General features: G+C 38.9%; 2 protein-coding genes across 9 annotated transcripts in view; one reads left to right on the forward strand and one right to left on the reverse strand.

Annotated features, from left to right (window-relative positions):
* The window catches only part of LOC100648195 (cytosolic carboxypeptidase 1), a 32,551-nt gene extending 30,796 nt beyond the window's left edge, over positions 1-1,755 (forward strand). For all 8 annotated transcript variants that reach the window (XM_048407453.1, XM_048407469.1, XM_048407458.1 and 5 more), the window contains one exon: positions 206-1,755. Coding sequence is in view for 1 of the 8 variants with exons in the window: in XM_048407469.1 (XP_048263426.1) it covers positions 206-302 (97 nt within the window). In the remaining 7 variants the exon portion in view is untranslated. The remainder of the gene's footprint in view (positions 1-205) is intronic.
* On the reverse strand, positions 438-12,996 carry LOC100650798 (mitochondrial uncoupling protein 2). The gene is made up of 6 exons (XM_003393118.4): positions 12,854-12,996; positions 9,126-9,671; positions 8,782-8,903; positions 6,693-6,802; positions 4,864-5,073; positions 438-4,251 (listed from the first exon to the last, which is right to left on the reverse strand). The coding sequence occupies exons 2-6, from the start codon at positions 9,243-9,245 to the stop codon at positions 3,866-3,868; spliced, it is 948 nt and encodes a 315-aa protein (XP_003393166.2). The 5' UTR covers positions 9,246-9,671; positions 12,854-12,996; the 3' UTR covers positions 438-3,865.
* Positions 12,997-13,690: the final 694 nt, after the last annotated feature.

Consider the following 13,690-nt stretch of genomic DNA (forward strand, 5'->3'; position numbering starts at 1 on the left):
CGTGTAGAAATGTTGTTCGCACGATCGTAAAAATTAACATCGATTAACTAAAATATTTATCCAACTGTGTTACTCTAACATTTCCACTTTAACGAATTAAATCTTGCCTGATCGATTTACTAACGTTAATTAACACGATAACGAATCGTTTCTTTAAATATCGTTGTTTCACTTTTGCGTCAACGGGTCTCTTTTTATTCTCTAGGATCCCCATGGGAGAAGGCATTCCCGAGGAATCAGGATGCATGGAGGATGAGATTTCGTCCAGTTGCGAATCGGACGAGTCCGATTTTGAAACTTAGCGATATCTCGAAATTTCGAATTTCATGGAATCGACAGGGATCATCGACGATTCTGGTGTTTCTTCGTTCATCGATCGGAAAGTCGCGCAGGTTTCTTTGTTGCCGAATAGAAGAAGTAAGAACACCGGGCAAAGATTCTGTACACTTTGAAGAATTTTTATTTAAACTCGTAACAAATGTCAAGCTATTTCTACGGAGATCCTATCTAGAAACTGAAGCCCCGTTTTAATGTATACAATCTCGAAAATGAACGCGTCGCCATTTGTAAATTGAAACATCTATTAAATTTGAGCATCTTAAACATCACCGATACCGAAAGTACGTTCGCTTAACCAGAATTTGAGAACTTCGTTCGCTAAACCAAACGATTAAACGTCAGAAATCAAGAAGAATCAACGTCACGAGCAACCAATCCGGTAGAAGACTTAAAACGGATCTACAGAGAAGCGATTCGAATTAATTTCATATTAATTTCGAATTAATTTCGAATTGTCCTTTTTCTTACGAACAAAAACGCCCACAAACGAGATTTAGTTAAGCGAAAAATCAAGCGAGTGTTCTAAAAGGCAAAGTCCATTTTCTTTTCATGCTGTACCTCGCTGTTTACATTAATTGTATGTGATACTTTATCGATTGTGATCATAGAAAATAAAGCTTACTTATAATACGGTAAATATTTCGCTAAAAAGTATTCACCCGAAACTCGCAAGCATCTGAAAATCCTCCCATTCTTACTCGTATTTTACACTAATCCTTAATTAATTGATTCAGTCTTCTACAAGGTCGTTAATCGCATATATCGCTACGCATCTTCGCACGAAGTTTGCCAAATTCGGGCCTCTAGGTTTCGTATTGCTCAACCTTTAATACAAGCTGCTTACAAGCGATACATACTGTGTGATCGGTGCTTAAAATTATACCACAATTTAGACTAGACAAATCTAGTAATTGCGGAAAGCGCGAAGACGAAAAGTGGCTAACAGTGTATTTTTCTAACGCGACGAAAGACATCGCTGTCGACAGTGCTTTGTGTAAGATCGAAGCTGGATCGGTGGGACGCGCGTGCAACCAATCGAATCGTATCGACGGTAAAATAAAGCAGAGAAACAAAGTGGTAAAGCTGCGAATTGTTTCTGCGATAGAAAAGGATTGAGAGACAGAAAGAGAGCGCAGAAAATCGTCGAATCGTAACGAACGATTAATAGAGACAGCTTTTTCTATTTCGTACAGTTCTTTGGCGCGCTAGAAACGTGTAAAATCCAAGTTTGTGGTAGAAATATTCAGTCGATTCGTTTTCTGTTAATTCTGTTGGGCGTGATAGAAGATAATTTGGCCTGCTGCGACCTACCACATCGAAGTTATAGAACCATGTCGATTTAACATTATTCGGGCATCTAGGCGATGAATTCTACAACACGCAATTCGATTCGTATCTCTGCTCGGCTTTTTGTATGTTTTGAAAAAAGTGTGCCACTCGTAACGAAGATCTACTACGATAGAACATTCCATGCGCAAAAAACTTTACGAAGCAGCGTTCATTTGTGACATCTTACATCGTTAAGAATTAAAGACACTCACAAAGTTAATAAAGTATATATACGATACAGATAATAATACGTTCTTCTTGAAATCGGTAAACGCTTTACGTTCGACATGTTCTTTCTACTCTGCAGCTTCTTCTTTTACGCGATACAAGGGCAGTAAAATTTCTCGTTACACACAGTAATACAGTACAAAGAGAAACGTCGATCAATCGAAAGTATCATCAAATGATTTCATTGTAACGAACTGATCTAATTGATATCGATCGAGATTCAAGTGTAACAATAACAACTAATACTGTATGGTACTCAAGCTATAGTTACGGATTTCATGAAGATCGATGTGACGTTAAAAAGACGATCGATCCTTACAGATAAAGTGAAAACAAGAAACAAGTTTCGTCGTTGGCTAATAAGACTTGTTATAATAAGTGTGAATCGAAAAAGACGAAAAACAAAGAAAGAGAAAAAAAAGGATAGAAAAAAAAGATATAGATGGATGAGACAGTCGGAATTAATAAGATAAGAATTGCTTTTTAATGTGAAACGTACATCAATAGATGATAACATAGCCTTTAAAATAGACTACAAGTCGTCGATCGAAATTCGATAAAAATTGTGCCCTGTATAATATTAATTGACCCCAAATGAGATTGTGAATTATCCGCCCCTACTTTTTTCTTTAAATATCTAGCAACGATTGCGACAAATTATCCCGCATAACGCAAATGTTAGAAGAACGAATTACAATTACATAGATAGATATTAGCGAAGGATCTCTGTTTAATTCGTGCCTCGAAGTCGAAATTAATCGGAGTCTAGAAACAGAAATTAATCGAATAATCATTTTGCATATGTATGCGCGTGTGTGTAGCTTTCGTTAACAGACGTCGCAAACGCGTTAAAATCAATTTTGATATCTTATTGTCTGTCTGGCGTATCGTAATGCGCGCGATTTTATACTAATATTCATCGGGGAGAGGGGAAGGGAGAAATTTCTTTTTCCTCTATTGTTCTACTGTCTCTAAAGCTGACTTACGTAGCCAAAAATGTTTCGTTATGGATTATTGAGAGATTTCTAAGATCTTCTCGATCGTACGTGCACTTCGTTGAAAGACGAAATTTTATCGAAAAATGAGCATTCCTCTTTCTTTTCCTTTCTTTTTTCTTTTTTAGAATTAATTGAATCAAGATAGACCAATTGCAATACGCATGGTATTCAAATTATTTTATAAATAATTTTGGACGGACAAGTTTTCTCCGTTTTGTCAAATCGCCAACTTGAGTTGATTTCAATTTGATCAGATGTCGATGTGGAGTGCACGCGCGGTCTTATCTACGGAAAGAAAAGTGAAAATACAACGATAGATGGGAGAATTGGCTGTCGTCGTTTGCAAACGAAGCTATCGGTAAGATCAACAAAATTGTGTCTTAAACTTTCTTACACTTAACGTTCTTTAGTAAAGGGAAAGAAAGTTTAATATGTGTCATCGTGCTAACGATTATACCCTACGAAAGAGCACAGCGTAACAGCTTTTCTATTGTAAACATACCCTCTACGTATGCATAGGCAAGAATCTTTTCCAAGTAGTTATTACATACGAATACGCATTAGGTAGAAAAGCCAGCGATAGAAGCTGTCCTGTATAGACAGGCGCTTAAGCGTTATCGAATTCATCGAAAAAACCCGGCAATTCCAACGATCGATAGAAAGTAAGTAATTGTAACTTTCAATGAATCAATAACATGCATTATCTAAGGTACTTAGAGAGAAACTTATACGTATGTATGTACGCATCAATATTAGTAAGTATACCTGCAAACGACGGCAGGCAATAAGTTCTATTCGAAACGACCAAATCTAACCAATACACGATAATATATCCTCCCATCTCTAATCTACATGATCGAAATACAGATTATGAAGCTGCAGTTGATTAAAACACGGCTCGTATGTGTATATCTTGTGAATCGACGGACACGTCGGTCGATCGAGCACGTAGAACGCGACAGCTATGGTGCTCACTGGTCGCCGTTCATCTTCTTCGCGTAGACCTTGAACTGCTCGTAAGTGATCCATAGAACGATGTTCCAGGACACTAAACGCGTGAAGCTGGGCGTGAAGCCTTTGTAGAACGCGGATGGGCCTTCCTTCATCATCATACGAACAGCGCAATCCTTCACGCCTTTGTATTCGCCAGGGGCGCTGTTCATGTAACGAGTCTTCACCACGTCTACAGGACTAGCAGCCAAGGTGGTGCACAATCCTGCCGCCACGGCGGCCGTTATATGACAAGGGATTCCATCGCGTAGATAATTGCGCTCCAAGATGAATTCCTTGATGATGTCATAGCAGACGATCTCCGCCACGTTCACAATCGCGTTTCTCGAGATGTTGGGCATGGTTCCTAAACACGAAAACGTGGTTAATTTTAGCCGAGTCGATTCTTAATTCTCTTACAATAATAGTACGGTATTGCAATAGGCTACGGATCTTCCGTTTACACTCTAATACGATCGTATTAAAGGATTACGTTTAATAATCCATGCAAATTCCAAGCGATTCCCGTTTCCATCCAGTCTGCTTACGAGAATACCTATTTTACTTTATACGGATCAGAGAGCTCGGTGGAGTTGCGTAGATCAGATTAGAGGGTAGTGGCTATAATAAACTACATGCACAGTGGCTACAATGGGGGTTCGGCACATACTCTTATTTTCCAATGAGGCGTATTTTATCAGCATATGCATTTACTCTTTGTAGCCACTGTAACTTGTTCTTAGAGAACCTTGATGAAAATCGCAGATAAATTTCGTTGTAAATACAATCTTTATAACGTAATTCCTAGGACGAGTGTGACACGAAATTACAAGGCAAGGCGTTCAAGATTTATAAACATTGGACGGTGATTTTCCAGAAGCTCGGCAATTTGCGACGGATCTGTACTCTCGCCCGAAGCAAGAGGATCATATTTCTGCGTGTAAACGGTATGGGCTTGTAATGTAAGTACTGGTGGTACCTTTCCAAAGGCCCCGCGTTCCTTCTTCGGCAGCAATATTCCTGTATGCTTGCAGGGTTGAGCTGTATCTCACCGATCGTCCAATACTTCCAGCCTGTAGGCGGACCTTGACGACATCGGTCGGTTGAGCAAGGAGCACCGCCATGGCGCCTGTCGTGATTCCAGCGGCGATTCGTACGGAAATACTCTTCGATCCGCTCCTGTTATTACCTGCCAAGACAAAAAAGTACAGTGAAAAGGCAGTCCAGGTTCGGTGTCGGTGTCTGGATTGTTTCGAGTACGTTATTTACGTTCTGTGTCACGGTTTTAGATCGAAAAAAGTAGGATGCAGGGTGGGACAGATCGCGCTCTGCGCGGTACAGCACGTTTATTAGCTCATTGATTATATTCACGTTACAGTAAACTCTTCTAAATGATCATTTTCAAACGTTACGAGGTCTTTTTTCTCAACGATTATCACGGTCTCATTTGTTAACGGGAGTACAATATGTTGCGACAAAAATCGGCACGATTATTGACGCGAGGCAGATACTCGAGATCAACTATGAATAGCTACAGAAAATTATATTTAGTTCAAACTTATTTTTTAAGTTTATTCCAGTTACCAGGATTATTCTCGGCAAAGATATCTATACATACATCGATAGAAAGGTGTTGTTGATCGCGAGTACTTTGTGCCATTGATTTACACGGTTTTAGCAAATCTCCTGATGCGAGTAATTGGAAAATTGATCCGTAAAAAGGGCTACAATGATGTCGACAAGTTACGCAAGGAAACGTTTACAACATGCGACAATGAAGAGCAAAGACGAAACTCGAAATTCCCGTTCGGCTTCTAATCAAGATATTTTATCATTAAGGAGAGATTAGTTTTAAATAGAAATAGTAGTCAGGATCAAAATTCCGCGAATATCGACGGATATATACATGAAAAATATCCAAAACATACATGCTCCTTTTTTTTATCGATAAATATATAAGTTCGTTTACACGCGACAGATAGAAACTTCAAAGGAGAATTTCAAAAATACACACGGCAGTCGTATAACGGTTACGAGATCAAACTGTGCATTTTTTAAATGTCTCTTTCCAAATCTCCAATTTACAAAAAAAAAAGAAAAAAAAAAAAGAAATATGAAAGGAAAAAAATAGCGTTCGATAATTGTAGAATAATTTTGATACAGGAATCGATCATTTTCGAGCGTACACGATAATAGAGGGTACAAATTTAGTAAAGTTACAATTATTTCACGAGCGATCCAATTTGCACAGAAGGAAAATACAAACGACAATCTGAGGCAGCGATTCCTCCAGCCATTATCTTTAAATCTTCTTTCTTCTTTCTCTTATTATACTTCCCTTTAACTTTCGGTCATGGAAACGACGTGGATCAGCGATGGAACTAGACTCGATATTCAATGGATTCAAATATGAAAAAAAGACAAAAAAAAAAAAAAGAAAGTAAAAAGGAAACGTAAACGAAACAGCGTCACGTCCGAGGCGCTGCATTTCGATTCACGGTCAGCGATTAAAGTCTGGGTAAGTCGATATGGTACATTGCTACGGCTTATTATTTATTATCATATATGTATATATATATATATATTATCTCGTTTTGTCTTGTATAATCTCTTAGAAAAAGCACGCGGCAGCCGATGATGGTTGATTATCAACCAACCAGCCGTTACTTACGCGTGTGTTACTCATTCGTGTAACAGAGAGATGGAGCACGTGCGCATCGTATGTTCGCACGCGCTCGCGTGTCTACTCGATTATATATCATATAGGAGGATTACGTAATCAAAAAGTTAGGAGTTTGTTGGATGTACCGTCGATGATTCCAGCGTAGCGTGACTTCACCCCGTCGTAGAGGCCCAACCGTATGCTGGCGAAACACATCTGTCTCTGGAGTCCCGCGGACAGACCTCCGTACAGGCTCCTGTAACCACCCTCGCTCAAGCTCACCGCCCTCACAATTTACCCTCAAACGTAGCCCAGGGTCATATTTTTTTTTTATTTTTATTTCTTTTCTGCTTTTATTTTTACAAGTTTGTATTTATTATATATTTACTTTTCACGATTTCTTTTTTCTCTCTCTCTCTCTCGCTCTCTCTTTCTCTAATTTGCTTCCCTTCGTTTAAATCGACTTTAAAATGCTCGAATTCTTGGTCTTAGTACACGTCTCTCTCTCTCTCTCTCTCTCCTCCTTGTCTATTCAGTAAACAAAGAACAAGGTTGATTTTTGTACCGCGGTAATAACACTAAAAATACCAGAATTTCCTATTTCTAATGTTCCCTCTTAGCAAATTTTTATTTCAAAAGGAATCGCTGAATGATAATCTGTTGTTATTTCAAAGAAAGAAAACACGCAAAAGATGATCATTTTTATCAACAATCGAAATAATAGAACGATTACATTTGATAGCGGAGATAGTAATTTTTGTTGATTTATTTAGTAGGTCAAAATAACCAGGCTGGTCTTTTTAGGGTTAAAATCTGTAAGTAACGTGTGAAGGGAAGCCAATAGAGTCTCTCACGAATAACATTTGAGGAGCACGAGAGAAAAGATCAGCTAAAAGAACCGGGAGAGAGCTTGCGCTGAGAGAGCTGGACACGGTTATGACAAATCGTATTCGCGGTGGAAGCGCAACCATGCGAGGCGCCGCTCCGCTTTTTTTTTTTCAAAAATCGTTGAAAAAGGGAAAACTGCGGCTGAGCAAAGGCAAAAGAAACGAAAGCAGAGAAAAATAAGAATAAAAGATAAGAGAAGGAAAATATATTCGCATAGATGGGGAGTTTGAAGCGATCACGCGATGCCTTCCTTTGTATCGAATTTCCGCCATTAAAGAACGATTATTATCGGTATTACTATAATTGCATACTTATCGAATATTTAGAATATAATGGAGCAATTGTCGCTATTTATGCAAATAAATGTAAATCCTTCTTTATTGTTATTTTCGTACAAAAATCCGAAAGGCATTTCGTGCTCGAGAGAGAAAATAAATAGAGTGATAAAAGGGAGCACCATGGACGTGTTCTATTGTCTAATAAACACAATTACAATATTTCGAGTACTTTATCTAGCATTCGATTGTCAGTTCGAGGAACAGTCAATGGCACTCGATAAGATAGAAACTACATAGAAAAGAAATAAAAAACAAGAGTAACCCAATTAGCGTTAGAAATAAGTAAAGATAACTGATAGGTAAAATGCCAGTGCATCAGCGGTTAGTCAAACTTGTATAATCGCGATTTCGTTACTTCCATTATGTTATTTCGATCCCCGTTCGTCGTTGTCGATGCGCTTGGAAATTCGAATTCTATGATACATAGCGCGCAACATCGGACTTTTTTGTACTTTTCTCGTTCACACTTGTCTCATCAAGTACGGCGAATTGAACGCTGTACGACCGTAGGATCGCACGATAATACGATGCGTTTAAAGATACTAACGAGATCCGGAAAGTGCACGACAACGACGACGGCGTCGATCGAGTCGGTAGTTAGCAAACAACGAGATCGGAAGAGCAATCGAATCGCGGGGCCATGTGCAGAGAATTGGAAATATTCTCGAGTCATGGAATGCCAAGAAGCTATTTTAGAGAGAGAGTTAATGTGCGGTCTACTGATTCAACGATAGCATCAAGTTACTCGAACGAACAGCCCCTACGATCAGCCAGTACGGAAAATTTTTTCTCTTTTTTTTTTCTTTTTAAAGTTTAAGTAATTAAGCGATCAAATAGTCATTCGAGCGGGCGTAAAGAATCGCCCGGCGTATATAAACTTTGATTCGAATCGGGAGAATCGTATATACGCTAACGATATTTAATACTTATATCGATATCGTAATCGTAATCAGGCTTTTACCTACCCCTTGTTCGTCTTAAGTTACGGATAGGATCGTGAATAACCTACCTTGCTCCTTCCACTCTGATGATGTTTCCTACTGTCCTCAATAATCCTGGCTGTGTATTTCGAACCGCGAGCATCGAGCCGTCCGCTGTTGCCAACAGAAGAGGACGACTTTCTCCGGCAATCTACAAAAATCGTACGGGTGTCACTTACGTGTTCTATCACCGGATAGATAGGTTTTCCTTTAACTATGCTTGGCGCACTATCGAATTTTTATGAGTCAACGATCGTTCGCAAGAACAAAACGGAATGAGTTGGACGCTTTGAGGAAAGCTATACATAACAGAACGTTCGTTGAAACGTTCGATATTAGGTAGTAACGTGGAAATTGATAGGTTTTTAGTTACCTGCATTCTGACTTTGGCGGTGTCCAAAGGAAACGTCGCTAAATCAGCGATACAGGCTGCTGTGCCTGCAGAAAGTAATTTCATCCATAAAGGGAATTCGTCCGACGCTTGTTGCTTCATCGTGCTCGTTCTTCTCTTCGTTCTCTTTCTCTCCACCAATATTTTCTCTTTTATCGCGTTTTAGCTATTTAGTCTGATCAGTGCGGTCTAGGTTGATGAATGCGTCGGATGTATGGGATTCGAGTAGTGCAAATTTTCCAATTCTTTTGACTCCTTTAAATCACCGCGTGACTGTATATCTTTGATCCTTCGAGCTTGCTCGGCTTATCCGAGCGAGATCCTCTGTTAGAAAAGCGATATGTACACTATATACAAAGTCCTACCAGAGGACAGGAACCTTTAGATGATCATTTATTAAACGGCTGTGGTTTAGAGGTAGAGCTTTTTAGGTTCCCTGAAATGATCAGGATACGCGTGCAGTCCCCCTGACCGCGAGCACTCGTGTTTTATGTCTTGATTGTGAAGTACTTTATACATACTATTCTTCTGTAACAGACACCAAAGGAGAAACAACAATCGATAAGTCAGTCCTTCGTGAAATTCATTAATTTGTCGTTCGCCAACACATATCGATCTAAATTATCTCTATCCGACTATCGATCGACGCTTAACTGCTCCACGAGTTTAACGAAAATAACAAAAGTTCATTGGCCGACAAAGTGGTCGAGCAGAGTGAAGCTACGATCGTTCGACGAACATCGACGCACCAGAGAAACTACATGTAATTCGTTGTTATCGAGATACGAACACGATAGAATATCGCGAAACACGGGCCAGACGAGTGCGTCGTGACTTTGCAGCTGGAACAACCGATTGTATAGTCTTCGTAAACATAGCCTATCGGTACACCTGTGTCATAATTATCCGGATAACGTCAACTCTTTTTCCCACAACTCAATTTTATGTAACGTAACTCCGCGCTCAATGACAGTGTTCGCACGCGTGGACAGCCGAAACGTAACTTGCACCGAGTGACACGAAAATAGATGGCTTAGAAAACTATTGGAAAACGGCCAGCGTGACTATGCACGAACAAGTCGCCAATCTTTATCTCGTTTAATAACCTTTTACATCTTGTATTTAAAATAAGAGATATATAGTTTATTTAGGATAAGTGGCACCGTTGGCTTGCCTTTGTTTCCTTCGATGGAAGAAACGAGAGTTGACTCTACTCGGTCGCGGTTTTCAACGTTGAAACCAGTTATACCCGTAACGCGTTATTGCGACCGTGAGGCTATTTTTGCCAAAGTAAAACGTTGTCGCAGGTATCGCGCGCAACGTTCTGACACGATCGAACAAAGCGATGGTTTTCTGTTCTGGCGATTATTCGCGTGTAGCCAGACCTAAGACTTCCACACGGCAAAAAACGAAAGGAGTACCGTTGCTGAGGCAAGTCGTGGGGCAAAGTCCGCGAGTTGTGATTCGAGTTAAGTCGATCTCGGTCCCGTCTGCACTTTGCTCGTCGTATTCGCGTCGTTCTTGTCCGATGTCAAGGACCTCAACCTCTCGTACGATTTCCTTTTTATAATCTATTCCGTTTACGTAATCAACGTTTCGTTTAATTCGCAATTTTTAAACTCTAAGCGATCAATTAGAAAATCTAGGCTAAATATCAATCTTATTGCAGGTAAATTTTACTGGAGGAAGATCGAAGAGTAGATCGTCTCGGTATCGAAATAATTTCAACGAGTCTTGTAATTTAAAATTCAAAATCATAAATTCTGGCAATCACTTGTAACCTTCAGACACCGATTTCTATTACGAACTTCGATTCCTTCCACTCACTCGGTTCCACGATTTCTCCATCGCGAATGCGAGCTATCGACGCGTTCTATTGTGTCGAAAGGCCATGCAAGGCGCTTGCAAACAATGCGATCGATAGTAAACTTCGGCCATTGCGCCTGCACCCGTTGCTGCACCCATATTTTTCATATACCACACTTACATGTATATGTATATATATACACACACATATACGTGTAACTTATTAAATAAATTAAATTTATTTCTGATTTCTATTATCAAATAAAAACAATTAATTTTAATTTCTGATTTCTGATTTCTATTAATTTCTGATTTCTATTATCAAATAAAAACAATTAATTTTAATTAGCTTTTAATTTTGAGTCGTATTACAATTTGTAACATATTGAAGCAAATGTTTGTTTTTTTGCGCTATTGAATAATTAAATGTCCATATTTCAAAAGGTCTTCTATGTAGATCTTAGGTCGATCACTCGATAAACACTGCAAATTGTGAAACAAGTATGTAAACAAGGTTTATCTCGTGTGTGCTATCTTCCATTCTAACGATTTCGAGCCTTGAAGAGGCGCAGTACTGTGATATCCTTGCGCACGAGGATACAGCTGCTGGAAAGATCCAGGTATATTGATTATCCAGGACGCGAACGCGTTTGCGGTATAGCAATCGTTGGTACACAATGAAGTCAACACAGTCACTGTACTTAGGTATTCTTTCGACGTTCAGCGGTAAATACCGGCAGAAAATTGGCACGGAACAAAATGATTTACTTTTTACTACGATAATTTTTAATCCAGTTTCCCTGAAAAATAGCTTGCAATTAGTATGTTTATATTTTTTCGTCTCAACATCATGGAATACGAACAAAGCCGGAAAGTATGTAGTCATGGCTATTTTCATCTTTAATGATATTATATTAATGAATTTCTTTGGCGAAGATTATTTAGAGAAAATATAATTCGCAATTTACGACTCTCTCAATGTTACACGAGTAGAGACGAATAAAAATCGATGGAAAAGGAAACGTGAATTTAATAATTATTATTTTTATTTTCTCACGAAGAACCACCCAAACAAATATGACGCGCAATAACATTTTCACGTACCAATATCGTACACTTCGTTGACGACCGTGCGATTTCTTTGTAGCGAGTTATTTTTGAACGAAGAGTCTGGCAAAGTTTTCCTGGAAATGCACTAAATCGTGGCAGGTGGTTCTGTGGGAGTTTGACAAATCGATGTTGCCGGCCTGTGACTATTCGCGCATATGCATTGCAGTTACAGACTGCAGAAACACGAATCGGCTATATCCGTTTTAATGACATATTGATTGAAATTTTAATTCGTACTACTCTTGGCATCGGAACGGACGAGTGGAATTTGAAACGTCTGTCCTTCGAATGTACATTCTTGCATTATATAAACGACCATAGAGTTCGATAACTGTGACTGCAATTTCCTAGGAACTGGTTTAGCGAAAGCAAGTTCTTTCGATGGTTTTGCGTCGAAGCGACCATCAATTTCGTTATTATTCGATAGAATATTTAAGAACGTCGAACACTGACAATACTTTGTCAATATACTCGTGATTGTCTTATTAACGCGAATACTGTTTTTGAACTTCACAGTCAGCACAATACTAACATAAAAGGAATTAAATATGAGTGTTGAATATTTGATGATGATGAAGATTAGAACCATGTTTGAATAAAATGGAACGCCAACGATAGGTCAAATCACCTGGCAAACTGCGTCAAAGGTTAAGTAATTTTGCAAAATTCGCGAAAATTTTCATGAATTATTTAAAACATTAAAAAACGACAAAATTAATAACCTTTTAAAGAATGGTAAATAAATATTGCTGGAGTAATGAAAAACAATGGAATTTCGAGTAAAATGTACTTACCAAGTGTACAGTGAGTGAACAACAACACAACTGGAACAGGTTACTGTGAAGGCATCGTTTATACCGGCTCGTCGACCAATGGGAATCGTCCAGAGTTGAATTCTGCCTATCAGCTGCCGTCTGTGACGTCAGCTTTGGCCAAAGAAAGCTCAGCTTGCGACCAAATCGATAAGTTCCAGGAATGTGTTGGTATAGTGCTTTCTTAGTTGCATACGGATACATGCACAGTATATATATGCATTGGCGGAGGGCAGGCGCATTACGGTCGACACCCTTTCAATGAAGAAGGGTTACGTGTCGCGGAATGTGCAACCCTGAACCATTGGAAATTGCCATAGCTCATCGTGGAAATTTATTTTGCCGCATATATTGCAACTTTTTGCATCAACCAACTGTATATAGCGCAGCTAACTGTATTCGATCCACAGACAAATAACGCGTCGAAAGAAAGGACATCTTCCAAGAACGTAACTTAAAGAATAATCGATGCGTTTTGTCGAATCAATTTTGTAGATGAAGAATTTTTAACGAATCATTTATTATCGTATTTATTTTGATCATAAACGTAGCAATAAATTTTGTGTTTGCTTCTTTTTTTTCGTCGAATTATGATAGAACTTGGACAAATGATAGCAACTCGATAGCTCTTGATCAATGTCGCTAGCCTTCACGGACGCTTGTAAATTTGACATGAGTACTAATACTTAAGATTTACGATTATCTTATCGGTTTCATACGGATGATATAACATTTGTTTAATCGCTTTTACGCGTATCTTTTAAACGTAGTCGATAACTATCGTTACGTATTGGTTTGCAAAGGAAATCCACGTGATAC

The sequence above is a fragment of the Bombus terrestris genome, chromosome 1 (genome assembly GCF_910591885.1).
Source record: "Bombus terrestris chromosome 1, iyBomTerr1.2, whole genome shotgun sequence".
NCBI lineage: Eukaryota > Metazoa > Arthropoda > Insecta > Hymenoptera > Apidae > Bombus > Bombus terrestris.